The sequence below is a fragment of the Brachypodium distachyon genome, chromosome 1 (genome assembly GCF_000005505.3).
Source record: "Brachypodium distachyon strain Bd21 chromosome 1, Brachypodium_distachyon_v3.0, whole genome shotgun sequence".
Taxonomy (NCBI): Eukaryota; Viridiplantae; Streptophyta; class Magnoliopsida; order Poales; family Poaceae; genus Brachypodium; species Brachypodium distachyon.
The window spans coordinates 63,696,075-63,721,525 of record NC_016131.3 but is presented as its reverse complement, the minus strand read 5'-3'; the positions used below and the strand labels follow the sequence as shown (position 1 = coordinate 63,721,525).

General features: G+C 40.1%; 2 protein-coding genes across 6 annotated transcripts; both read left to right on the top strand.

Annotated features, from left to right (window-relative positions):
• Positions 1-457: 457 nt before the first annotated feature.
• Positions 458-1,421, top strand: LOC100828325 (putative calmodulin-like protein 6). Its single transcript, XM_003558015.4, has one exon. The coding sequence runs from the start codon at positions 540-542 to the stop codon at positions 1,188-1,190; it is 651 nt and encodes a 216-aa protein (XP_003558063.4). The 5' UTR covers positions 458-539; the 3' UTR covers positions 1,191-1,421.
• Positions 1,422-3,229: 1,808 nt separating this feature from the next.
• Positions 3,230-23,931, top strand: LOC100822404 (protein SUPPRESSOR OF QUENCHING 1, chloroplastic). 5 transcript variants are annotated; one of them, XM_010230402.3, is made up of 28 exons: positions 3,231-3,752; positions 4,825-4,925; positions 5,011-5,067; positions 5,148-5,242; positions 5,922-6,021; positions 6,614-6,672; positions 7,436-7,563; positions 7,861-7,993; positions 8,263-8,350; positions 9,415-9,493; positions 10,476-10,536; positions 10,650-10,725; positions 12,218-12,328; positions 13,427-13,522; positions 14,150-14,272; positions 15,440-15,637; positions 15,790-15,891; positions 16,185-16,249; positions 17,410-17,503; positions 18,536-18,693; positions 19,497-19,546; positions 19,621-19,742; positions 19,850-19,957; positions 21,499-21,591; positions 21,788-21,824; positions 22,226-22,473; positions 23,096-23,245; positions 23,590-23,931. In XM_010230402.3, the coding sequence occupies exons 1-28, from the start codon at positions 3,272-3,274 to the stop codon at positions 23,761-23,763; spliced, it is 3,387 nt and encodes a 1,128-aa protein (XP_010228704.1). In that variant the 5' UTR covers positions 3,231-3,271; the 3' UTR covers positions 23,764-23,931. The 5 variants fall into 5 exon arrangements, 3 of the variants coding, with proteins under 3 accessions (XP_024313396.1, XP_010228704.1, XP_010228703.1); XM_010230401.3 differs by having other exon boundaries at positions 7,852-7,993; XM_024457628.1 differs by lacking the exon at positions 19,850-19,957 and having other exon boundaries at positions 3,230-3,752; positions 7,852-7,993.
• The last annotated feature ends 1,520 nt before the right edge of the window (positions 23,932-25,451 follow it).

Sequence of the window (25,451 nt, the reverse complement as noted above, 5' to 3'; positions counted from 1 at the left end):
ATTACGCGCGCATCGATCGCTATCGATCGAGCTAGCTCTTGCTGACAAGTGACAAGCTGTTGTTAGACCTTGTTAATTGTATTTTGGTAGTACATCATTCGTTACGAAAGCTACAAACTCATGACTCATCGAAGCCGCAACGCCGCACGCGTTCGAAGCCCCGGCTGACGCTACAGGGATCTCACCTGGAAAGAGACGATGCGGCAGCGATGCTCAAGTCGACTGACGGTTTGACGTCACCCTACACGTCTTCCCGTTTGGACCGGCCAAGGCCGTACGCGCGACCCCAGCAACGCATGGTCCTTGCTCTCCAAGTCTCCAAGCTCTTTCTCTCCTCAAATCAAACCATTTAATACCGCTATCTCCCTCATTGACTAATCAAGCTTCCCACAAGACCTTGCCCACCACCACCACGAAACACCCGTCTCTCCGGGCGAACCTGCCAGATCAAAAGGTGCGATCGTTGGCTCACCGATCGGTAGACCAGGTCCAGGAACAACCTCCACGCGTCCTGGAGGAACAATTGCCTCGTCTATAAAATGCGGCGGCCTCCTTTCCCTGGTAACGCGCAGGAGCCAACAGCACAAGCAGCGCCGCAATTAGCCTCTCCTGCTAAACCAGAGATCGCGTTCCGATCTAGCTGTCGACTGTTCCAGAGTTTTCCATTCCCCTCTCCCGCTGAAGCAAGCATGTGCCCCGGCGGCAGGTACGCTGGCCTTGCTCTCCCCGCCGGCGCCGGCGCTGCGGACCTGCGCCCGGCGTTCGACGTGCTCGACGCGGACCACGACGGCCGCATCAGCCGCGAGGACCTCAAGTCCTTCTACGCCAAAGCCGGCGCCGACGAGCGCTTCGACGACGATGACATCGCGGCCATGATCGCCGCCGCAGACGCCGACCTCGACGGGTTCGTGCAGTACGACGAGTTCAAGGGCCTCCTCGGCCGCGGTGCCGCGGTGGGAACAAGGGGCGGGTGCCGGTCCGCGATGGAGGACGCGTTCAGGCTAATGGACCGCGACGGAGACGGCAAGGTGGGGTTCGAGGACCTCAAGGCCTACCTCGGGTGGGCAGGGATGCCTGTGGCCGACGACGAGATCCGCGCCATGATAGGTATGGCTGGCGACGGCGACGGCGGCGTGGGGCTCGAGGCGTTTGCCAGAGTGCTCGCCGTCGACTTGGAAGACGTCGTCTAGAACTCCAAAAAAATCGGACTGTAAAAGCATTTTAGACTTTTGATTTTTTGGGAATTTCCCCCAAAAATTTGGTTGGTGGGGTTGAGCTGGCGTGAATGTGATTGCTGAGTGCTTCTCGTTAACCGAAGTTTTGTCTGCATTGTAGCTGTCTTCATAAACAATCGAAAAGTTCAAGTCGTATCTGTTCTTGGTGTGTGTTAACCAGCAACTCTGTTTAACCTCTTTCTAGCCCAGTCTGTCTGTTTCAACCAGCTGTTCAATTTCTTTGTGGCCGCTTGTTGAATCTTACAGGAGTAGTAGCATGTGACTTTTGTCTTCCAGTCATCGGTTCACCTTCTTTTTAACCAATGTCTGAAACTCGCAAGAAATACTACTACTCCCTTCGCTTCGTAACCTTGTTGTGGTTTCAGAGAACGTACAATGGAAATGAAAATTCATGGCATCCTTCTATTTCTCGATTTGAGAAGGTAATTAACTTCGATCATTTCTCGTAGACTCGTGGTATCACTTCATGCTCAATTTGTCCCCAGTGACCCTATTAGCTCAATATCTCACGGTGCTTGGTCAACTAGAAAATGTTCGCATCATACATGTTCCCTGTTACTTTTTTTTTTGAAAACTTCGAATCTTATGTATGCCTATATTCTGTTAATTCATTTGTGGTCAAAGGTATGTTCGAGAAGGCACCACCGCAAAAACTAGCACAAGACTTCTGTCATACGCACCCACCAGAAACTGTAACGAGCTTATGAAAATGTAAGTGTGACACATCATTGGGTTTCTTAAGTTTTGTCTCGCACTCTGCAACTATTGGCGGGTTTGAGAACCACTGACCACGAGTATTCTGGCCGGTAGCACTTGTCTCATGAATCAGGCCATGCAACCCATGGGTAGGTACATAACTGCCACATGATATTTTCGGTATGACTCCTTTTGGTGTTCATAGACATCATATTTACGTGGAAAGACCGTCTTTTAGAAAGACAGTTGGATAGGGTGATCCCAGCCTAGCAAAGTTTTGAATTAGTGTCGTCTTCTCTAAGAAAAACATTGATTTTCATGACGATAGTCACCAACCACTTGAACCTCTTAAGTTGCTAAGCTTGACAAAGGATTGGATGCTAATGTAGGTCGTCGAGTTCAAGATTTCTCATGCTAACTTGTGGGTATAGCGAAGCCAATGCCACAATGAGCTCTATTCACGTTTAGCATTTAACGTATCAAACTAGCAGGAGTCGCTAAAGCTTCCCATAACCACTATTTGTCAACTAAAATGGAACTACCTGGTTTTGAAATTCTTTTTATGGGTGCTCACTTAAGTTCTTGCAAGTATCAAAGACTTTTCATGAGCGTTTTTTTAATTGGACACCTTTCATGAGTAGTTCCTCTCGAAAACCGAATGTTGCTTGGATAGTTAGTATAAATGATTGTACATTTGATTTAGCACTGCATTTTTTATTGTGGTGGATTCTCACGGTTCATTTTGACCCACCCGTTTTTGCTTATTATTTTGCTAATCAACATTTTGTCTACTTTTGTGTATATTTTTTCACTGCAAGTTATAAAATAAGTTGATCCCAATACAATTTAGCAAGTGCAAAATGAGCGTATATTTAGCATTTCGCGTCTTAGTAATCCATCTCATTCTTCCAAGGATAAGCAATACATCCATCAACCACAAGACATATGTTTATGGTGACTTCGATTGAGCTCGATGAGTCGTGTCAGCCTTACATGTGCACCCATTCATATGTTCATCGTGGAACTAAGCTTGATGACTCGTGTCATGCCTTACATATGCGCCTACTCATATGTTTGTGGTGACTTCAACCGAGCTCGATGACTCGTGGCGTGTCTTCCGTGTGCTATTCATAGGTCATATGCAGTGTTTGGGAGGAAGAAAACCCTCCTCTGCATCAGAGATCAGAATCATTCATTCGGCCTCATTCTCCACTGCGTCTGTATGTGTTCTTTGAAAGGGACTCTGTGTCCTGTGTGTGTGATTCGAGTAGATCACGCAAGATAAGGTCGCACAGCCACAGGCCCATAGCGTTGCGCGCCTGCCACAACATCGCGTTCAGATGTTCATCCCCTCGTGCGCCGCTCCGCCGCGGCCGTTCCGCCACATAAACCGTTCGCGACCGCGCAGGCTCCCCAGTCTCCGTACTCCCGCTCCCGAGCTCGTGATTCTCCACGGCTACCATAGTACCATGGCGCGGCAAATAGCGCCTTCCAGAAGCTTCCACCGCCTCCTAACATCTCAGCACTACCCGACCGCCTCCCCGGCGCCACCGCCCCGCCCTCTCCTCCTCCCGAAAGCCCTATCGCTTCAACTCCCTCGCCGGGGTAGACGGGACTTCGTTGCCGCTTCCGCCCCGGCGCCCTCTTCGCCTGTGACCGAGACGGCGGTCGGGGCATGGGGGAAGGTCTCCGCCGTGCTATTCGACATGGACGGCGTGCTCTGCGACAGCGAGGAACCGTCGCGCCGCGCCGCCGTGGACGTCTTCGCCGAGATGGGCGTCGAAGCCACCGTGGACGACTTCATCCCTTTCATGGGCACAGGTGAATTATCACGCTGGGCTACTGGTACTAGCAAATCGGGAGTGCAGTTCGCCCAATTTCTGACGACTCGTGATTTATGATCTTACCATCCTGACCTTAAACTTCAGCGTCTCTTTAGGTTGTTAATTTGCTTGTAATTGGGTGATCGTATGCACATTATGACCTACAATATCATCATTTTTTACTATCACATACTTTATTGTTATTCCTTTATAACAGTAGCAGTTGGCTTGACCGTATACCACATTCACAGTCACTTACTTTTTTTTATTGAGAAACACAGACACCGACGCTCAAATACTGGTAGCAGAATAATTTGACAATATACTTCCTTTAAGTTCCATGGTTCATACATTTTCTAAATCATGTAAATCGGTAGCCTGTATGCTCAGGCCCGCATTGTTGTGATTCCCTGGCAATTGTAGTGGCCAGTAGGCTAATTGCTATGCTTATTTGACAGCAGTCATAATACCTCTGTAATTGTTGTTTCCTATTCGAAACAGTAGCATGTTGTCACTGCCCTTCTAACTATCTACTTTTCAAACCGGGCTACCCCTTTCCATTAGTTGCTCAACGGAACTATTTTGTTTCTTACAGCAAACAAGAGACGGGAAGAGAGAGAATGGGTTTGAGCATTACTAGGAAACTTACTGTTAGTGCCCACAATCAGCATGCCAACTATGAGACAGAAACCTAGTAACCCTGAATATCAGTTAAATTACAGGCGAAAGCAAAATATATTGAACTATCTACTGAACTGGAAATATATTGTTACATCAGAATACCCATGAGAGTATGCCATCTCATGTTTACATACTTAAATTAAGGGTCATGAAGACGTTATTTTTAAATAGTAAAACTTCAAAGGTAGATAAGCATAAAAATGTTTTACCTATCCCTGCTATCTTGCATTGGGGGACACGGCATTAAACCTTTAAGTGTCTACCTTTTCTTCTTTCGTAACCTTTTGGATGGTTCCAGTTGTACCATAAATGAATCGCCACCTTCATTTTTCCTGAGAAACACACACCTTCTTTTTTTTTTGTTTCTAATGGCAATAAAAATGGTTTAGGTGAGGCCAATTTCCTTGGAGGTGTTGCCAGGGTGAAAGAAGTGAAGGATTTCAATCCTGAAAGTGCCAAGAAGCGCTTTTTTGAGATATATCTCGACAAGGTTAAATTGTCCATACAGTCTGTTTTGTTTATTCTTCCCTTCAGTTGGATTGCAGCATGCTGAAAAACCCTATTCTGTTCTGCAGTATGCTAAGCCAAATTCTGGCATTGGATTCCCAGGAGCTCTAGAACTCATCATGGAGGTATTTGCAGTGCCTGAATGAAAAAAAAAATGTGTTAGCTCAGCAGTGTTGAGAAGTGATAATTGCTTTTGTCAACACAGTGCAAAAGTGCAGGGCTGAAGGTCGCTGTTGCATCTAGCGCCGATAGGATTAAGGTGGACGCAAATCTGGCTGCTGCTGGTTTGCCTGTGTCGCTGTAAGTGTTTATTTCTTTTGTTTGAATTTCAAGACCATTTTTTAAACTTTCATTTGAGTTTTGAATCTCATATGTATTCTGACGTTCTGAATTCTGATACATGTTTGCCAAGTCAATATATCTTTATTGGACAAATGCCTAACCCTTGATGAAAGTTGGAATGAATTGACTGAAATTCTGTTGCTACTATGATATTGTACATACATAAATTTAAGTTGAAGCCGAACCAATAAATTGTAAAAATTTCTTTGCATCTTGGACCTGCATAATTAAAACAAAAGGGTTCTTTGGAACCTTATGTTTGAGAACCTGTCGTGACATCATTCACGTTATTGACTCAGTGCTTCACTTTATTTCAAAGTACTACTCCCTCCGTCCCATATTAAGTGGCTTTCTATTACATGTATCTAGACGCCTTTTAGGCATAGATACATCCGTATTTGGGCAAATTTGAGACACTTAATATGGGACGGAGGGAGTAAAACATAGGTTTGCAGCAAGCAATGCTGACACAATTTTGAATTTGCTCTGATCAATTCTTGCTGACATCAAATAACTCTGAAGATTGACTATTGCATTTGTTTGAACCTTTCCGCCATCTGCTAGTCGAGACCATGGAGAAGAGCTGCATGCACTGCCATTTGCCATTTGGTTTTGATGAACCTTTTCCAAATTTCAGATTTGATGCCATTGTTTCCGCTGATGCATTTGAAAATCTGAAACCTGCTCCAGACATATTCCTTGCAGCATCTAAGAACTTAGGTGTTGACACAAATGAGGTAATTTATCTTGCAAGTGACATGTGACAACCCTTTTATGAAGTGGCCAGAAATTTGGGGTTCTGGGTTCAACCGATGACTTCGGTAAATCTGCAACAATGCTGATTTAATGTGAATTGCTTCTTACATGGCGATTTGTAAGATATATAGGTTTCTACGGGGTTCATAGATAAACTTCTTGTCATATGGACATCCAAGATCAAAAGGAGAGAATTGTTTGGTTAGAATTATATTTTAATTTGTTTCTGATACTCTCTTCCTCTTCCAAATGCTCTAGTTCGAATAAGTTCTGTTTTGTATTTCCCCCCATGTTTTTAGATAAAAAAACAGTTCTAGTTCACTATTATCTGAACTTCTTGTGACCATATTTATATACTTTTGTGACATAAATGTAGACCCTTTCTGGCTGTTTCGGGTAATTGGGCGTGATGAGTGATAGTTGTGGTGTTTAGTAGTAAGTGCCTAAAGGCAAGGTGGGAGGAGTGTGGTCTAATGTTATGCAAATAACCATCCTACTTTTGAGATTTTAGTTATTTAATATTTATTATACATCGCTTCCATCATTTATTTTGAATATGTGATGTTGTACCAGTGCATTGTGATAGAAGATGCGCTTGCTGGAGTTCAAGCTGCAAAAGCTGCAGAAATAAGGTAGGGATTGGATTCTTATCCCGCTCTTTACTCTCTTGCTTATTCTGGTTGTGCTGCAAAAAATATATACATACTTTTAACCATGGACTTGCATACATATGGGAATATACAATGGTAGAGTACGGAAAGGTGGCTGTCTATAGTACCATCCATATCACCTGTAGGCTATAATTAAGACAAAACATACAAATAATCCATCCGTAAGTGGTCTATATGTTGGCCCACAATCTGTGGGTGTGCAATACAGGCGGCATGCGTACAACAATAAAAAGGCACCCGTAAGCTGCTCTCTTTCTTCCACCTTATGAAAAAAATATCCTACATGGCATGGCATCTCTTATACAGCTGAGGTCACTCCTTTGTGCATGTTCTTATGATATGCAGCTATGCATGACCACTCTCACAACTATAGTAGTGCTTAAGTTTTTCGAAGCCTTATTTTCTAATAAGGCAATTAAAGAATGTGATGTAATGAGTTGTGATGGACATAGATTTATCAATTATACTCCTTGAGCTGTGCCGTTTAAGTTGACCACTTACATATTGATCCTACAGTCACGAATCGCTTGCGTTGTTCTTTCTAGGAGATATGCATGTAATGATTAGATTACCATAGTTTAGGTAGTATTTATTTTAAGCATGTCCATGAACCCATGCAATTCAAATGTCTGGTGCAACATATCTTATAGTTAAATTAAACAGACCCAATAATTTGAAGAATTTAATTGACATGAAATAATTGTTTTGGTTACACATCTTGCAGATGTATTGCTGTGACGACTACTCTAGAGGAAGATGAATTACAACAAGCCAGTCCTGTGTTTATACGGAAAGACATTGGAGACATTTCAATTAATGACATCCTGTATGGTGGTTCTAGTGCTCACCACAGTATGTAGTTCAAGCAAAATCTATATAATCCAATAATACATCTCTTGTATGAGAAGCTGGGAAGAAAAAACTGTATCTTTTGGACAAAATGCACTTGTTTTGGTTTATCAGCTTGAATGAATACCCTATGCGAGTTTTTTGAATTTTAATGGAATCTCTTGGGTTTTCTTGAATTTGGTCCATGCGGAAACCATGTCATATACCAACTTGCTGTTCCATTGACTGGATCTAGATTTTTTTTTTCCACTTTTTTCGTATTGAGTGTACTTAGTACTGATTAAAAGAAAGTTGGTGCAGATGAGCGGACAGAAAATACCAAGAATATTAGTTCCTTAGAAAATGCTTCTCCTAAGACTCTGAGCGAAGCAACTAATGCTGAATTTATTGAGAACACGTACTCTCCAAGTTCGAAAGGCCAGTTTTATGAAGGGTAAGGTCAGTTTCTGCAAAGAAGTTTAATGCTTAGTTGTACAATCTTAGCTCTGATATTATCCGTAAGTACTCAATTTGCACCTTATTTTTTTAAATATCCAGGGACATGCATTTACATTGAAAACTATCTTGTTAAGTGGTGTTCCTCATGCCCAAAGTAACGCATTTGTATTCTTGGAATGTAAAGAAATTCGAATCATTTTCTCAAGCCGTATGAGACTATATATAACACGGAATTGATTGACATCCAGATTAGAATTTCTGCAGGTTGTTGGGTTCCCGTCGGGATATATTAAGATATGGAAGTCTTGGAATAGCTTTTTCCTGTTTTTTGTTTACTATCAGAAATTGGAAGGTACTATCCTATGCTATCAAGTATCTACTTGTTTTACACTTTTCTGCCTTGATTAGGTTGGTTCATTAATGTGTAAACGATGTTCTAGTTGCATATCATCCATCTAAAACATGCAGAATAATTTTTCAGATTAATTCACAAGCTCCAATAGGAAAGATACGAGCATCTTTAAGCCCCAACAATAAGAAAGTGAAAATTATACCGATTTATTCTGATTTGGTGGTACATGGTTTGAGGTTATAAGACAGAGAACAGTTATTGTCCTCATATATTTTATCACCAGAGTTTTAGAACTGTTAGCCTAAATTATAGTGTTTGGTGGTAAGTACTAACTAGTAACTACAAGTACCAATCCAGAAAACTTTTTGTTATACATCAATATAGTTTACAAAGTACTTGAGGATGTAGGTCGTTGCAGCCTTTGGGAATGCCCTATTTCGTATTTGTATTTCAGCTTAAGCCCTCAAATTTAGTCCTAGTCGCTTCAGTGGTTGAATACTTTTTTTGAATAGGTACTTCCAATGAATATTACAAAACAGACCTTGCCTGAGTTGCTTTTGAAATGACCCAAAATGATACACCCCACATACAACGTCAGGACTAGGAGCAACATTTGCATCCTTGGTGTAAACTGTTAGCCACAGCATCTATCGCCAAAAGATCTGAATTTAGACCTGCTAGGGTTTTCATGCCGTTGTCTGGCTTTCCAAAGCCTAGATGACTCACTTTTATACTGCTGTTCTTGGTGCAAGCTTGGCTGGTGTCTGCCACCAGTTTTCTGAGCTTTCTATTGGAACTGCTCATCCCATGGGCCATGACACCTTTGGATATGATTAACCCCGATAAAAATAGTTCTTCTGATACTTAGGTTGAATGTTGTACTTTTAATTCTTCCGTATCAATTTCTACAGTTTACACTACATCTATTTATTTATTTTGCAAAGTTTACACTACATCTAGGAAGTCCTTGTGCAGAATTTTTACTCTTGTCATGTGTAATTTCTTTCAGGCACGTATTATTGTGTTGAGATTAGTTTGTCAAGTATTTCCTTTAATTTATTCAGGCAATGCAGTTTGCATCCCCTAAAGGTCTGCTTAATTTTTTCACGGGTGGCGATAGTTCAATTTTTGCAAGTAATGAAGGTAAGCACGAAAATATTAAACCCCATGTGGGTTTTGCAATCTCATTATTGATTATTACAAGCAATTTGAATTCTCAGTTTTGTAAGTTCATAACTGACAACCCAGTCGGCACTTCGATTTTAGCTGTTCTAAAAATAAGACCATGTGCTATTACGTAAGATTTTCTCTTACGCAGTTTATTCCATCTTGCATAACACCATGGTGTCATTTTAGTTAGAATGGTCCTGCGAGGTTATTGTAGAGAATTCAATGGTTTTTGGCGCTGGCAGCATGTAGGAAGATGGTTGAAACTAGCTAAGCAATTAGACCCAAAACTACAACAACAGCAACAACAACTAAGCCTTTTGTCCCAAGCAAATTGGGGTAAGCTAGATATGAAACCCAAACAGAAATTTGTGGAAACTAAAAGTAAACACAAAAACAAAGAAGAAATCAAGGTTCAGGCACATGGATTGCAGATTTCCATGCAGCCCTGTCGGAAGCCAGATCTTTGGACACATTCCAGTCTTTTAGGTCCCTTTTAACTGCCTCCACCCATGTTAACTTAGGTCGTCCTCTACCCCTCTTAGCATTATCAAAGCCCTTTAAAATCCCACTGTTTACTGATGCTTCTGGTGGCCGACATGCCCAAACCACCTAAGTCTGTTTTGTACAAGTTTTTCTTCAATTGGTGCCATCCCTATCCTATCACGAATCACCTCATTTCTGATCCGGTCTCTTGTTGTGTGACCACACATCCACCTTAGCACACGCATCTCTGCACACTCATTTGTTGGATGTGTTGTCTTTTAGTGGGCCAACATTCCGCTCTATAAAGCATGGCAGGTCTGACGGCCGTCCTATAGAACTTACCTTTTAGCTTTGTGGGACCTTCTTGTCACACAGGATTCCAAAACTAGTTGCTGATTATTCTCCATTTTTCTCTTGCAACCTGACAATCTTTTGTTATCTTACATGTTGCTCACTTGCCCTATTTCTGTAGGAGAATCACGCTCATCAAGGGTTCAACAAATAAAGAAGTATTTATCTGATTTTGAAACTGGGTAGGTAACTGACTAGCTGCATGTTCTTCAACTTTCTAGGCATGTAATGCTACAATTTGCTTCACGGCTGATCTTTTTAATGAAATGCTAACGCGCTTCCAAATTTTCTTTAGGGGCTCTGCCACTTATGTACCTGAGTTCCCAAGAAAGCTCGACTGGTTGAATACAGCTCCACTTCAGTTTGGAAGAGTAATTTTGAACTCATTTTAGGTTATTATCAGTAGCTGCAAATTTTGCCACAGTACCATCTGTTCCTTCTATTATCCTATATTTTGGATCTTTCAGTTTCCATGGTAGCTTATCTAAATCTCATTTACTCACGTTGTCACAAGTTTAGCAAAAATATTATCCAATTGGATATGAAACATAAATGCGAAACATCAAAGTGGTGGGAGCGGTTGCAGCAAACTGCTTGCTTCTATAGCCCGATGTCCAGCTATGGTTAAATTATTGCCATAGTGATAGTTTTGTATCTACTACCTCCGTTCCTAAATATAAGTTGTTCTAACTTTGTCCCAAGTCAAATTTCTTAAAGTTTGACCAAGTTTATAGAAAAATATACTAATATCTACAATATCAAATAAGTACACTGTGAAGATATATACCATAACGGTTTTAATAAAAACTAATTTTGAGTTATAGATGTTGATAGATTTTTCTATAAACTTGATCAAACTTTAAGAGGCTTGACATAGGACAAAGTTAGAACATCTTTTAGGAACCGAGGAAGTACTTGATTAGAGTCCAGAAACTTATTCTGGAATATCGTATGGTATACTGCATAGACAATAGACTTCCAAACCAAAGACAACAAAATCTTCATACAAGCACCTGCTTTAAGGGTCTCTTTTATTCATATACAAAAAGTTTCTGTTTGTTAGAAACATTTGATTACAATTTATACTTTACATCTTACTAAATTTGCATGTTAAAGGATATTTGCTCTTTCCGTCATAGCAAAATTCCTCGGCAACTGTTCACATGCTATGATAATTTCATGTTACAAAGCAATTAGACGGTTCAGATTGTAATATCACATAACACAAAGTCACATCGTGTGGACTGGCTTGCAAACGGTTGTTTTAGAATAGGCAGTCATGTCAAACTAAGTTTCACTAATCTGTCTTGGAAAATCAGTGGACCAATTTATTCCTAGTCGAGGTCAGAAAGCTCCATCGACGTTCAAACTGTGGTGCATATACAATTCTAGTGAGAAAACACTTGGATTAAAGATTACTGGCAGTCAGTGTAATACTAGGGGCACTACCAACCCAAACTAGTTGCGACAAAACACACACTATCTGGGTTTTCACCTTAATAGTAGTCTTTCTGATAGTTTCTGTAGCTTCGACAAAGGGCTGTAGAAATGAGTGATGTGTATCAAGTTGGATAAAAGAATATTCAATCGAAGTGCAGTTTGACACTCAATTGACTGTTTTTTTTCTAGGAAACATACTTATACTTTGTAAGTTGGTTGTAGTTATTTCCTTGTCGAGAGTAGCATTCCTTCCTCCCGCTCAAGAGAAGCTATCTGTTCCAGATTGGTGAATTTAATATTTCTTTAAATATGATGAATTATTTTCATACCATGTTGTTTGGCCCCTGAAACTGTGACATCAATACTGAAAGCATTTTTGAAAGTTAAATAGTAATAATGAAAGCATTCCTATGCAAAGTGCAGGATTTGAAAGGAAGAGTAGTCGTACTGGATTTCTGGACCTATTGCTGCATCAACTGCATGCATGTCTTGCCAGACCTGGAGTTTATAGAGAAGAAGTACAAAGATGAACCTGTGAGCTTCTGCTTTTGTCTTCAAATGTTGTGAAAGAAATAATATCTAGATTCTAGATTGCTTCTACCTCCGTTCCTAAATATAAGAAGTCCTAACTTTGTCCTAAGTCAAACTTCTTAAAGTTTGACCAAGTTTGTAAAAAATGTTTCAAGATGTAAATATCAAATAAGTATGCTATGAAAATGTATATCATAATGGATTTAATAAAACTAATTTGAAGTCGTAGATGTTGGTAGATTTTTCTACATTTAGGAATGGAGGGAGTGGTTGTGATTCTAATACAGAATGAATGCATGCTTATAGGATCTTTGAACCTTCATATGATTATCCAACACATTAACTTAAGTATTTGGTTGGTGTGAACCTTGACATGAATATTATTTTGGCCATCTGTTATCAGTAATTCGCCGCATTTGTTCGAGACTTTTTATTTGAGTTATTTTCTGCATGCGGTGCTGGGTGATTGGAGGGTCGTGTTGGTCAGTTGGTGTGATTCCTGTAATAAGTTGGGGCTGTGCGATCTGTCGCCTGTTGTTCATTTCCTGTTTTCTGCTTTATGGACTTTCTTAGAGTAGCTGCTTTATATTTGTTTTGTTACAGACTTATGTTGTTTTCGTTATCTTTAATACCACTCTTGTGGGCATTTCGGGAAAAAAAAATGCTCCATTTTGTGCCCCTTGCTATTTTTCAGTACTTTAAATCTTTGATCGTATGATTCATTAGTTATGAGACTGAGACATTCTCTAGAATGTTGTCATACTGTAGATCTTTTGATCTGAGTTGTAAATTGTAATATTATTATAGTTTACTAATGATTAAATAGTCAACTTGTTAACCTTTATCTGATGTTCCTTATTCCAAATCTAATATATTATAGGTCTTTTCAGTACAGCTTTTGCCTCATGCGGTACCTTTATCCGATGTTCCTTATTCCAACTCATGAAGCCTACACAGTATAATTTGAATAAAAAGAAATACTGTTTAGCTGATCATGATGCATTTAAGTTTAGCCCATGTGTTTTTTGTCATTTGAGACTTCAATAAGTCGAGAGATAGAAGTATCAGATATTTACATGCATGTTGCTTGGCCCTGTGCAGTTCACTGTCGTTGGTGTGCACTCTGCCAAATTTGATAATGAAAAAGATCTTGAAGCCATCCGCAGTGCTGTCCTTCGGTACGACGTTACTCATCCGGTAAGACAACAGCCATACTCGTGATATGCTCAAAAGAATATCGTACATGTGCCTTCACCTGCTGAATTTTCAGTCTCACGATGCACAAGTGCTCATTTCTTTCTTTGAATGCACATGGCATGTTGCAAGGAAAAGGTGGATATTTCAAACTGGAAAAAATGGCATTGCCACCAATGTCTCAGTAACACGTGATCCTTGGGTCACATGCCATTGAGTTTGTAGTACTCCGTCCGTTCTGAAACACTTTCTGGCTGTTCAATTTGAACTACCGTACAGAGTGTAGTAGTAAATATCCAGTTTTCTCCAAAATTTTGTGTGCCTTTTTGCATCTAGTCTATTTCCACACCTTTCTGTTACAAGAAATTTGCATTATTGTTCACAGTTTGTTTTTAAGTCTATCCTGCTAGTATTTTTTCAGGCAACCTGGCTGTTGGCAATTGAACTTTTTTTTCTTGTTCGGCACTTCGTTGTATCTGAAACACTTTCTTTGTTTATGCAAGAATATACAGCTTTCCTGTGCGTTCTCTGGGGAAAATATGCACTCTATCAGTGTCTTGTCGTTGTTTTTTACGGGAGTGTCTATCTTGTCTATTTATTTTTTGTGTGTACGCGCATGCTTTTTTGAAGGTTGTAAATGATGGTGACATGTACATGTGGAGAGAACTGGGGGTGAACTCTTGGCCTACATTTGTGGTTATTGGGCCCAACGGAAAGGTTCTAGCACAAATATCAGGCGAAGGCCATAGAAAGGTATTGCCACATTCACATCTGAAGATGTGTCCCAAGTCCTATGTAGTGTGTTAACATATTCTATCTGTTTTAAATTACTTAATCCTACAAAATATTAGCGAGTTCACCTTGAAGAGTTCAAGCATTAATTAGGAGCAAGGCAGTTTTTGAATATTTAGAACCAAGCAAACAAATATTTACTGCATGTCGATGTTGTGTTGCTATCAGAAAGTGGCTGATGCTTATATACCAGCAAATATGCTTATGATGTCTGCCATACCATCCTCACCCCTCAAGTAAACTTGGCATATGAATATTGCTGAGCATTGTGCTAATCTTTCTGGAGGTGCTGGACAGCATTACATTTCCCGGGTGGCACTATGTGATAATTGTACTACCTCCATCCAACAATAGAGGGATTATTAGGTTTCCATTGACCAAGGCCTTGACCCAAAATGTACCTTATAATATGTAACTAATGTGATCGAAATCATAACCATAAGCAAGTACGTTTGAACACGAATACAATGGAATGATACTCAAGAGATTTTCTTGGACTTAATGTGTCACAAAGCATAGATGTTTGGGATGCAACATGATTAGTTTATGAAGACGGAACATCCATACGTGTTGTTTGCTGATCTTTTTCCTGGGATCAATGCCAGCAGATGAACACAAAAGTGCAAACCTATTAAACATGAATTATGTTTATTATTTTGTGGTTACATGATTGGCAATTTGGCATTATGAGTTTGATATTTGATATAGAAATTCCACATGCTTCTGGCTGTTTTAAGCCCATAACACATGCAAACTGATTTTGGTTGAGCAAAAACTTGACACTTTGTATGGTTCTTAATCATAATTATTGTGAAGTACTTGTAGCAACTGAACTGGTTGTACCCTACTTACCTCTTCTAAATCTATTTACTACCACTAAAAAATGTTAAAGCTGTTTATGTATGCATGTTTCCCCCCAGAATCTCTATCCTGATATATGCTCATTTGAACATAATACCCTTTCAGTTCATCAGTTGCACGTCTTTTCTAGGTCTTGTCCATACAGTGAGCCTACCTTAAAGTCACTTCCATGAATAACCCATGCCTGATTATTTCAGTGTGGTTGTTCATATAGTTTCATGCCTAGACTCTAGGTATTGTGACAATGTCCTGTCATGTTCTCTCCAGGACCTTGATGATGTAGTTGGTGCAGCTCTTGAGTTTTATGAGGAAAGGAAATTACTTCAGAATAATTCCCTCCCCTTGGCATTGGAGAAAGACAGGGATAATCGATTAATAACTTCACCACTGAAGTTTCCTGGGAAACTTGCCATCGATGTACAGAACAATCGATTATTTATATCAGATAGCAACCACAATCGGATTGTGAGTATTTGTTCATTTACATTAAGTATTTATTTCTCAATTTGCCAACAATATGGCATAGCATCTATATGGCTATTCTACTTCATATATGAAACCTACTTTGTTTGAAATTGCACTTAGCTGTTTGTTCTGTTCTCATTTCTGTGCTTAAGGTGGTCACTAATCTGGATGGGGAATTTATATGTCAAGTTGGAAGTTCTGAAGAAGGATTACTTGATGGCCAGTTTGATACTGCCTCATTTAATCGCCCTCAAGTAAGGAACAATACTATGTTTTGTCCTTGCAATAAAATTCTGCTCTTACAGAAAGAATTGGTGGTACCATGGCTGTACTAGAGAGTATAGATCTAGAGATGCAACATTGTTTCGACTTTTCAAAAGATCGACCGATTCAGCGGTAATGTGATCAGAGGGCATTGCATTGTCCTAAAAAACTGAGTTTGTTTTGATAGAGGCTAAGCTATCAAGATGCGATGTTCCTTTATGTGATTTTTTTAGGAAAACAATTCACACGTCCTCATTGAACTTCCTGTTTGGTATGATTTTAGGGTCTTGCGTACAATTCCAAAAAGAATATCCTATATGTTGCAGACACTGAGAACCACGCACTGCGGTAAGTACTTCCATCGACTTAACTCTTAAGTTCGGACATTCAGTTCCTATTTTATGGGGGTAGTCATTCAGGTTTTGATAACATGCAAAGTGACTTGTTAAGGCCATCTCCAATGGGGCGCTTAAAAATTGATGCTAGGGTGAAAATCCCAGCCCTTTAGCTTGTTCGGGATTTAAGTCCAGCTTCTAGAATTGATGCGAATACAAATGTGAAAAATAATAATTCTAGAACATGCAATTAAGTCTAGCTTCTAGAATTAGCTGGCTGAAGCAATTAGCAAAAGGACTTCATGAGAGTAGACCACAACTTTCTATGGCTGTTCTGGGAATGGCATTGAGCCGTTGATGAAGCCAAGAAGGTACCAAGCTAATTAACTAAACCCAGCTCCAGAGAGAGTTCTAAGCGCTAGGAGAGCCGCACTAGCGCTTCGTGGGCCTTATGGGATGTGTAAGAGGAATTCAGTGGTCTCTGTTGCCGCGGTTTACCTGCGGTATCTACCCGAATTGATCATATCCCATAACTTTGATTTTTACCCATCCCATACCCTACCACAAAAACGGTCATACCAGTCAAACTGGTATGGTATGTTTTTCCGGCTAAGTTTCTTCAGTTTGGGAAATTTGTGCACAGCGTATGGGGGTTCGAACCAGCCACAGGAAATGAAGAGGGTTACGCTATACTCTGATGGCGCATAATTGAAATATAGTTCCCCAAGCCGGCGGTGCTACGACATGCAGGAGCTTGAACCACCGCTGGAGGACGAAGAAGGTTAGGAAAGGATGTCAGTGCTTCTCCTGCTGTCCTTCTCTGTCCAGTTGGAGGTAGTCCATGTGGCCGAAATGCAGTTGTCTGGTGGTTTAGTCCTACATTGATTGTTTAATCCACAAAATTAATTGACTAGCTATCTGCTGCTGTCTCATTGATCGTGTATTTATCTTTTTATTGAACAAATGGAAGAATGCAATAGTTCCTCCTTTTTTTATCTAGAGCTTACTGCAACATCTGCTAAGCTATGGTTGCCATAGAAGACTAGTTCCAATCCTTATTCCTTCGTAGTGGTATCCCAGTTGATTAGCATGGCTTTCATAGTCTTCAGATCCCTGTCGTATCCAACAAATCATTGCTTTTCTTGACATGAATGCCCTTTTCTCCTTATCCAGAGAGATTGATTTTGTTAATGAGACTGTCAGAACACTAGCTGGAAATGGAACCAAAGGTTCTGATTACAAAGGAGGAGGTCGAGGAACTAATCAGGCATGCTTCCAATGTTATTATTTATCATCTATTTTTGTGTGGAGTCATGAAAAGGCTTATTCACATACAACTACCATGACACATATCATTTCTAGTGCTGTGCAAATATCAGAATGTTGATCACTTGGTCTTGGTTGACTCCTACTCTTAGGCCCCAGAGATTATACTGTTCAATTCTAATTCTCACATGAAATGAGGCAGAGATAGTTAGCACCAATATCTTGCATAGCCTGGCGCGTTCCTTCTATTGGGTGCTAGCTGCTTGCAAGTGTCATTAGCTCATTTTCACTGTGAGGAGGATACTCTAAAATTCCAGCTTTCTAGACTGGGATTGATATACTTATATACCTGTACTGCCACAGTCCCCAGAATCTATACTAAAGATAGAAATTACAAACTCTCCTATCCACCCATTATGTTCCAGATTATCCAGAAAACAATCCTCTCCAACTAAAACTACTACTGAAATGTTATGTTTGATACTTTGATGTGTTTTCATATTCGTAAGTCATGTACGAGTATACAGAAAGTATAGAGCATTACGTGAAAATAGTGTGTAACATTTTACAAGTACCTTTTGATTTTGTGATACCTGAAACTGACCTGAACCTGGGAACACGAACTGACGAACTTTGTTCATTTCCAATGTGCACAACTGAGTGACCTGTTTCCAACATGGTGATGACACATTTTTGAGAGCCATCAACTTTGTAGTGATTTTAAATGATCGCATGCAAATCCATGCGAGACCAGATCATCTGAGGATATTCAGGATGTTTTCTGTCAAAAAGTGCTAAATGATGGTTTATTACAAGTTCGATGACCTGATGCTTATATTATCAATACGATAAATCCACAATTTATTTTGAGAAAAATGGTAACTCTACCATTTCAAAGATGGTTGGTCATCTAAGTTAGTATTGTTTTGCCTGTAAGCTTTTATTGATTAGTGTACCCACTATTAATGGAAGCACCATATCAAACTAAATGTTGATAGAACACAGTTAGCCTCAGTTGAATGTGTTTTTCTAGGTACTAAATTCACCATGGGATGTCTGCTATGCTCCCTCCGAGGAGACTGTGTATATTGCAATGGCCGGACAACATCAGATCTGGAAACACAACACAAGTGATGGTGTAACGGAAGTTTTCAGTGGTAACGGCTACGAAAAAAATCTGAATGGTTCAAGGTAATCGTGGTTCGTACACTTTCTGCCAGGAAAGTAGTATTTAGAGCTGCCCTTTCTATGGTTATACAATGTGTGAGCATGTAAATTGTAGTTGTTTAACAATGAGTGCTTGTATCTGATTGCTTTCTGACAATTCTTTAATTTTGTTTTACGGGGAGATCCTATAATGAATTTGAACCTCTGTGACTATTAGATGAATGAGTATGGAAGCTTCTTTCTATCTGTCTCCTCAGGAAACCGGTGTTTATTTGACTGACATACTTGTAGACAAGAACTGGCAGTAGTATGATTGAAAGTTTCATCATTCTAATTACCATGAAGTCGGAACAGAATACTAGTTATATTTGTGCTTTGTATCAATACTCCTAGTTTGAACCTTTTGTCCTACCTATTGCCACATCCTTGGGTTCAGATCTACTTTGGTTTCTTTTTTAAAACTGAAATTGTAGGGGAGGCCCCGGCAGTAAATATAACATAGAGATATACTCCCTCTGTTCCTTAAATTAGGGCGTATATTGTTTTCTTTGACCGAGCCTTTGACCAAGATTTAGTCTATTAATATATACTTTTTGATTCGTATTCAAAAGTACTTGTTTATGATTATGATTTATATCGCATAAGTCACACATTGATAGAGTAATCTTTGGTCAAACGCTCGGTCAACGGAAACAATATAGGCCTTAATTTGAGGAACAGAGGGTATGTACAGAGCCAGAGAGAGGGGGTGCCTGCAGATTTTTGTGCCATGTTATTGCCTTTGATGACCTAATTAAGGTTTCTAAAAAAGTTGCTTCATGTTGCAGCCCCACCAACACATCGTTCGCTCAGCCATCTGGGATTTCATTGGATCCTGGTATTTCTGTACGAGTACCTTTTCTTTGTTTTATTAAGCCACCGAGCGTTGATTCACTTGAATTATCCACACAGAATTGCAGGAGTTATTTGTTGCTGATAGTGAAAGCAGTTCCATTCGAGGTGTTAGTTTGAAGTCAGGGGGCTCAAGATTGCTTGCTGGGGGAGATCCATTGTTTCCAGATAATTTGTTTAGGGTATTTCTCTCTCTGTTTATTTGTTCAACACTAAGTTCAGCACTTTAAGTCGTATTTGTTTTGTTTTGTTCTGTTCTGTTAAGTTACCTATGTCTCCTCTTGTTCAGTTTGGAGATCATGATGGGACTGGTTCAGATGTGCTACTCCAGCATCCCTTGGGTGTTGTCTATGCTAGTGATAATCAAATATATGTTGCAGATTCTTACAACCACAAGGTAACCAACCATATCATCTGGTATGTGCATTCGACTGCCCGCAAGGCGCTTCGCAGTCTGTCCCCCTTCATGCTTGTCCTCCTGACTCCATGGCCTTCCAATGGGATCCCCCAAATTTTGTCCCAAAATGTCCTTTTTTTGGTCATTTGGGAGAGCAAGTGGACATGTGTCCTCCCCATGTCCGCCCTCATCACCCAACCACATCCCCCAAATTTCTCTTCCAAATTAGCTTTTCCTTCTCTTTATCCTTTCTCCTCTCCTTTTCAACTTTTCTTCTCCTTTTCCCATCTCTTGTTGTGGGGCCGGGGCGGACAAAAGAGAGCACCGGACAATGTCCGGACACCCCAAACCTCCCCCAAATTTGGGGCAAGTTTGGGGGATGTGTCCGGGCAAACATGACATTTTGTCCGTTTAGGGGATGCCATTGGGAGATGATTTTGGGGACAAAATGTCCATATCCCCCAAATAGGACATTTGGGATAGCTTTGGGGGATGCCATTGGAGATGCTCTTAGCTCTGCAGTTTTATAGCTAGGTTAGGATAGTGTTCTTTTGTTTTTAGTTTCTTCTTGGCTTTGTGAACAACATGTTTGAGAAAAAATAAGAGAGCTGAGCTTTGGATGATTCTAAGAAATGCTGGCCAGTTCTTAGATTGTTCGTGATGTTATTTGTTTTTTGATGGTGTATACGCTTGATACTTAACCCATGACTCCAATAATAACTGGAGATTTTTGCCAGGCTTTTGCAAAACCAATACCAGACAAGGAATCGGCTGTAAACCGGTCTTGGCTACCCTTACGCAAATGAATCCAGAATCCACTTCACGAGTTGTTATAACCACAGTGCAATTTACTCATTCTCCAAATATCAACAGTACATAAGGCCAATTTATTTCCAGTTAACTTCTTGGGAAATCCTGGTGATTTTTTGTGGGAACAACCGATGTAGTTTGCCGCTATAAATTTTGTACTATGCATTCTATTTACTCTATGCATTTTGGGGCACGTGTTTGCTGATGAGTTTAGGGTGTACTAGTGTTCTAGAGGTTCGATTAGCACCTCTGATGGTCATGAAAAACTTCAAAGCAAATAAACTACTTTGACAGATGAGACATCTACCACAAAATTTCAAACCTAAATTCAATCTACGTATCAAGAAAAAAGAAAAGCAAATCCTGCTGCCAATAGTACCCGAAATCTATTAGTCTCACCAAATTCCGATATGCTACTATTCATGTGAGGACTTTTTTTCTCTCGGTGAGTAGGACCAAATTTTGATGTGAACTTTTTTGCTGTGTTAGATACATGTGTTTTCAAGGTTGTCAAAACTTGTTACAATTTTATATGACCAATGGAGTCTGGAGATGCTACTTGTCCCTCTAATGACCTACTCCCTCCGTTCCTAAATTGTTGTCGTGGTTTTAGTTCACCTCATGCACCTAGTACACAAGATATATCCCCATGCTTTTGTCTCTTTCTTTCAATCAGTTTAGCTCTGCTACAAATTATGCTACTATTTTCATGTTTTCACCTGAAACTGCAGATAAAAAGGTTAGATCCTGTCACAAAAAAAGTTATAACAATAGCTGGTACCGGACGTGCAGGATACAAGGACGGTCCAGCCTTGTCAGCTCAAGTGAGGATCATTTAACCAATTTCTGTTGTCTGCATTTTTCGTTCATAGTTTGCAATGCTTATTAATCTAAAGTGTATTTCTAGAGTAATCAGCATTCTATGCTAGTTGATGGAGTATTTTCCTTTGCCATTTGTGAAAAGAAATATTTTGTCTAGGAAACACTTTATGACATGAATATTTGAATTTATTGATGCAGTTATCTGAGCCAGCAGGACTTGTTGAAGTGGGAGAAGGTAACTTCCTTTCTTTTTTCGTATGTTATTTGTCCTTAATTTAACTGGGTGGTGACTTCTTAACTGCTAGAAGTTTCACATGATGGAAACTAAAACTGGAGCATCTTTGTTTCTTCTAGAAATGGTTTACTGACTGAAAGATATGAAGCTAGTAGTTCAATGGAAGCCCTTGCCTCTAATTGCTTAATCTTGCCCCTTTTTATCAACCATTTAAACTTGCCTTGTCAACAACCCTAGACTAAATTCCAGTTCTTCACTTCATGAATGTGCAAGCTGCTCCCCATTGTTTTGAAGTAGATAATACAATGGGCAATAATTAAGCACATGAAGGTGTTCCTTTGTGTTGGAAGCTGAAACTTATATAGTGTGGTGTAATTGATTATGCTTCTGTTATCTTGTAGGAAGGTTTCTTGTAGCTGATACAAACAACAGCACAATCAGATATATAGTTTTGAATGAGAGAGGTGCTGAGGTGCGCACACTAGATTTGACTGGAGTGCAGCCACCATCACCAAAACCAAAGGCATTGAGACGCCTAAGACGACGGTTATCAGCAGACACAAATGTTATTAATGTTGATGGAGGTTCTCCAATGGAAGGATATTTGTCTCTTGCAATCTCAGTCCCTGATGGTTACCATTTCTCGAAGGTCCATAATCTTCTTATTACTATATCTTGCTTTGCATCATTGATGGTACATGATAGTTACTGAAGATTGTTTGTGGGTGGGCTTTACTAGGTGGATTGATGGGAAAATCTAAATATGGAATTTTATGATATGTTGTGTCCTTAAATGTGGAATTCTACAGAACTGTTTCTCAAATTTGGAGTTTTGCCATAGTTTAACAAATGCAGAGTTTTGTGAAATTAATTCATTATAGTATGGTGGAAAATTGAATTAGTGTCATTTTTCATCTGATTGTTTGTCGGCATCGATCCTTCATATGCACCTTACATGGCCTACAATTTTCTTTGTTTTATCTTGCTTTGATGTCCTTTTAGTAGTTGTTACCTAGTGCAACATACATGTGGAATTGTTAAGTTCATGCTCCTTGCAACCTCTATATTACCAGGACATGAGATGAACAGGGATAACAGTTAATCAGATCTAAATATCTTAATTACTATCATGTAGCATATGTGATGTGACAATGTCATTTCTCTGTTTCGGAAAATATTTCTTGAAGCAAACTATTATCAGCATGAGCTGCTTGAGATGATAAATTTGCTTGTCTGCAGCAGATTAATTGTTTTTTACTTCTGAGAAACAGGAAGCTCGCAGCAAATTTGAAGTAGAAACAGAACCTGCTGATGCAATTGAGATCGAGCCAGTGAATGGTTTTCTAGACTCAGACGGGCTGGCCTCACTCAAGTTCAAAAGAACATCTTCATCATCATCAATGGGAAGGATCAACTGCAAGGTAGTGATCTGTTAAACCTTCAAGCAAAAAAAATTATTTGCTGGATAATTGGTAAATTTCACACTGATCTTTTCAATTCTAAATTTTTTTGCGAGCATTATGGCACCGCACTATGTTTTATTTGCTCTAAAAGTATTCCAACTGAGGCATCATGTTTACAACCTCGAATGCTGAATTAGGACATACGAACATGTACTATGCATCGTAGGTATCTTTAGATTATGTGATGCGGTGCTCATTTTTATTTAACAAAAGTATTATGGTATTGCACTTTTTTTATCATGGGTCGAACTAATGGACTGTTACTAGATTATATTGTGAGTACTTTGTATTCAAATTTGTAGGTTTACTACTGCAAAGAAGATGAAGTTTGTCTTTACCAATCTGTTGCTTTTGATGTCAAATTCCAAGAGGGGGTATCCAGTCCTGGACAAACTACTCTAACCTATACTGTGGTGCCAAGGGATAATGCAGGTAGTTCACAATTAATAGCTGCTACTAAGAATTCTAAGGTATAGTTAGATCTGCGGTGATTATGTACTGTACATTCTTGTCCTGAACGTGACTTTGTCTTTAGTCTCACAACTAACTTTTGACGATGTATGTTGTGTGGCTGACATGCTGCTTCACCCTTTGCTCCATTAATATATTTTTATATCCCGATGGTGGGACATCAAAATCGATTACTTATAGATTGCCAGTTCGTTGATTGTTTGGAACACCCGTATAAACTCCATTTGTTATCCAACGGGGATTCTCTTTATCCAAATCATTGATGGTCATTTGCTTGCACTGACAAACGATTCCAGCATGCAATGTAGTGGCATGCATGTGTTTCAAAAGAACACGTGTGATTCTCTTGCCTTTTTCCTTGCACAAAATCTCGGCCGGATTGAAATTTTTATTGCGTCTTACTGATTAGTCTCGCACATGGGCATCGCCTCGATCAATATGATAAACTGGGTTCAATCATTTGATCACTTATCAATTTAGGGAGTTGAGACACGTGTCTCATCCAGAGTCTCAATTTTGAATATCAGCACAGGGAAAAGGATGTTTATGTCCATGAATACAGAATTTAGACATGTCAACCTAGCATTCAGTTTATTGTTAGGAGCGACTAGAACAATCTTAGCTGTCATTGTTCCTTGCCTTACGACATCTAGTGCATTAGCTCCTTCAGTTCGTGACATTGCCTATCATGATTGCTATCGTTCCGTTTTCAATGTAACAGTGTGGATTCTGAATTCAGAGGACTGATAAGGTGAGGCAGTACCGCAGTAGCTGACACGTCCAGTTGTCCTCTGGTGTTCTTCTCCCATTCGCGCCTGCTTTTCCGTATCCTGCAAACGTCTACGAAAGAATTAAACCCAATATAATAACAGATATTAGGACAGACTGGAATACAGTGGCAAATTGTATCCACTATGAAGATCTGCTAATATTGCTGGGGTTCAGACAGACTGACCAATTGACAGATTGTTAATGTTATGTAGCGTCCAGGGTCCATGAATTGCGCCCCAAGATGGCTAGATGCCATGTGTTTGAACAGCGCTATGGCTGCCATTTGCAAAGCAGCCTGTGTTTTGAGGCTATCGTGTTGCCTAATGACCAGTGTTATTGCTGTTGGGATTGGAATCATTGAACAACGTGAGCAAGTCCCTGAGGGTTTGTATGGACGGACTAAACATCTGCCACGCTGTCGTTATGTGCATGTGCTCTATTAGACGGGATCGTTTGGTTAGCCGAGCTAGGCTTCTTGATTCTATTAACCTGGAATAGCCGTTGAGATAGCCTGATGATAGCCATCAGTCACGGGGGCAGAGTGAACATACTAGCTACTAACATGACCCAACAATAAATCTGATCCGTCGACAGACAGCTGGTGATCAACGAGTCGTTTCTGCAAGATTTATCAAGAGCCATTCTGTTCAGTACACCTGTTCATCCACATGGTTTCTCTGAAGCAGAGAGCTTGATGGCAGGTAGTGTTTTGCCCTGTAGATAAAAAGAAAAATTGGTTGAACAAAGCTCTGTAGATACTGAAGTCGTGTTTCCCTTGGTCTCCTGTACAGCCACAGCAGGAGCCCTGAAGATGCTAAACCGCACTGTCGAAACTCCCGTGCCTGTTCGGATATATATTGACTTTAGGAACGACAGCACGCCGCATGCGTGTATCATGTCGCCGGACGCCTTACATGATGAT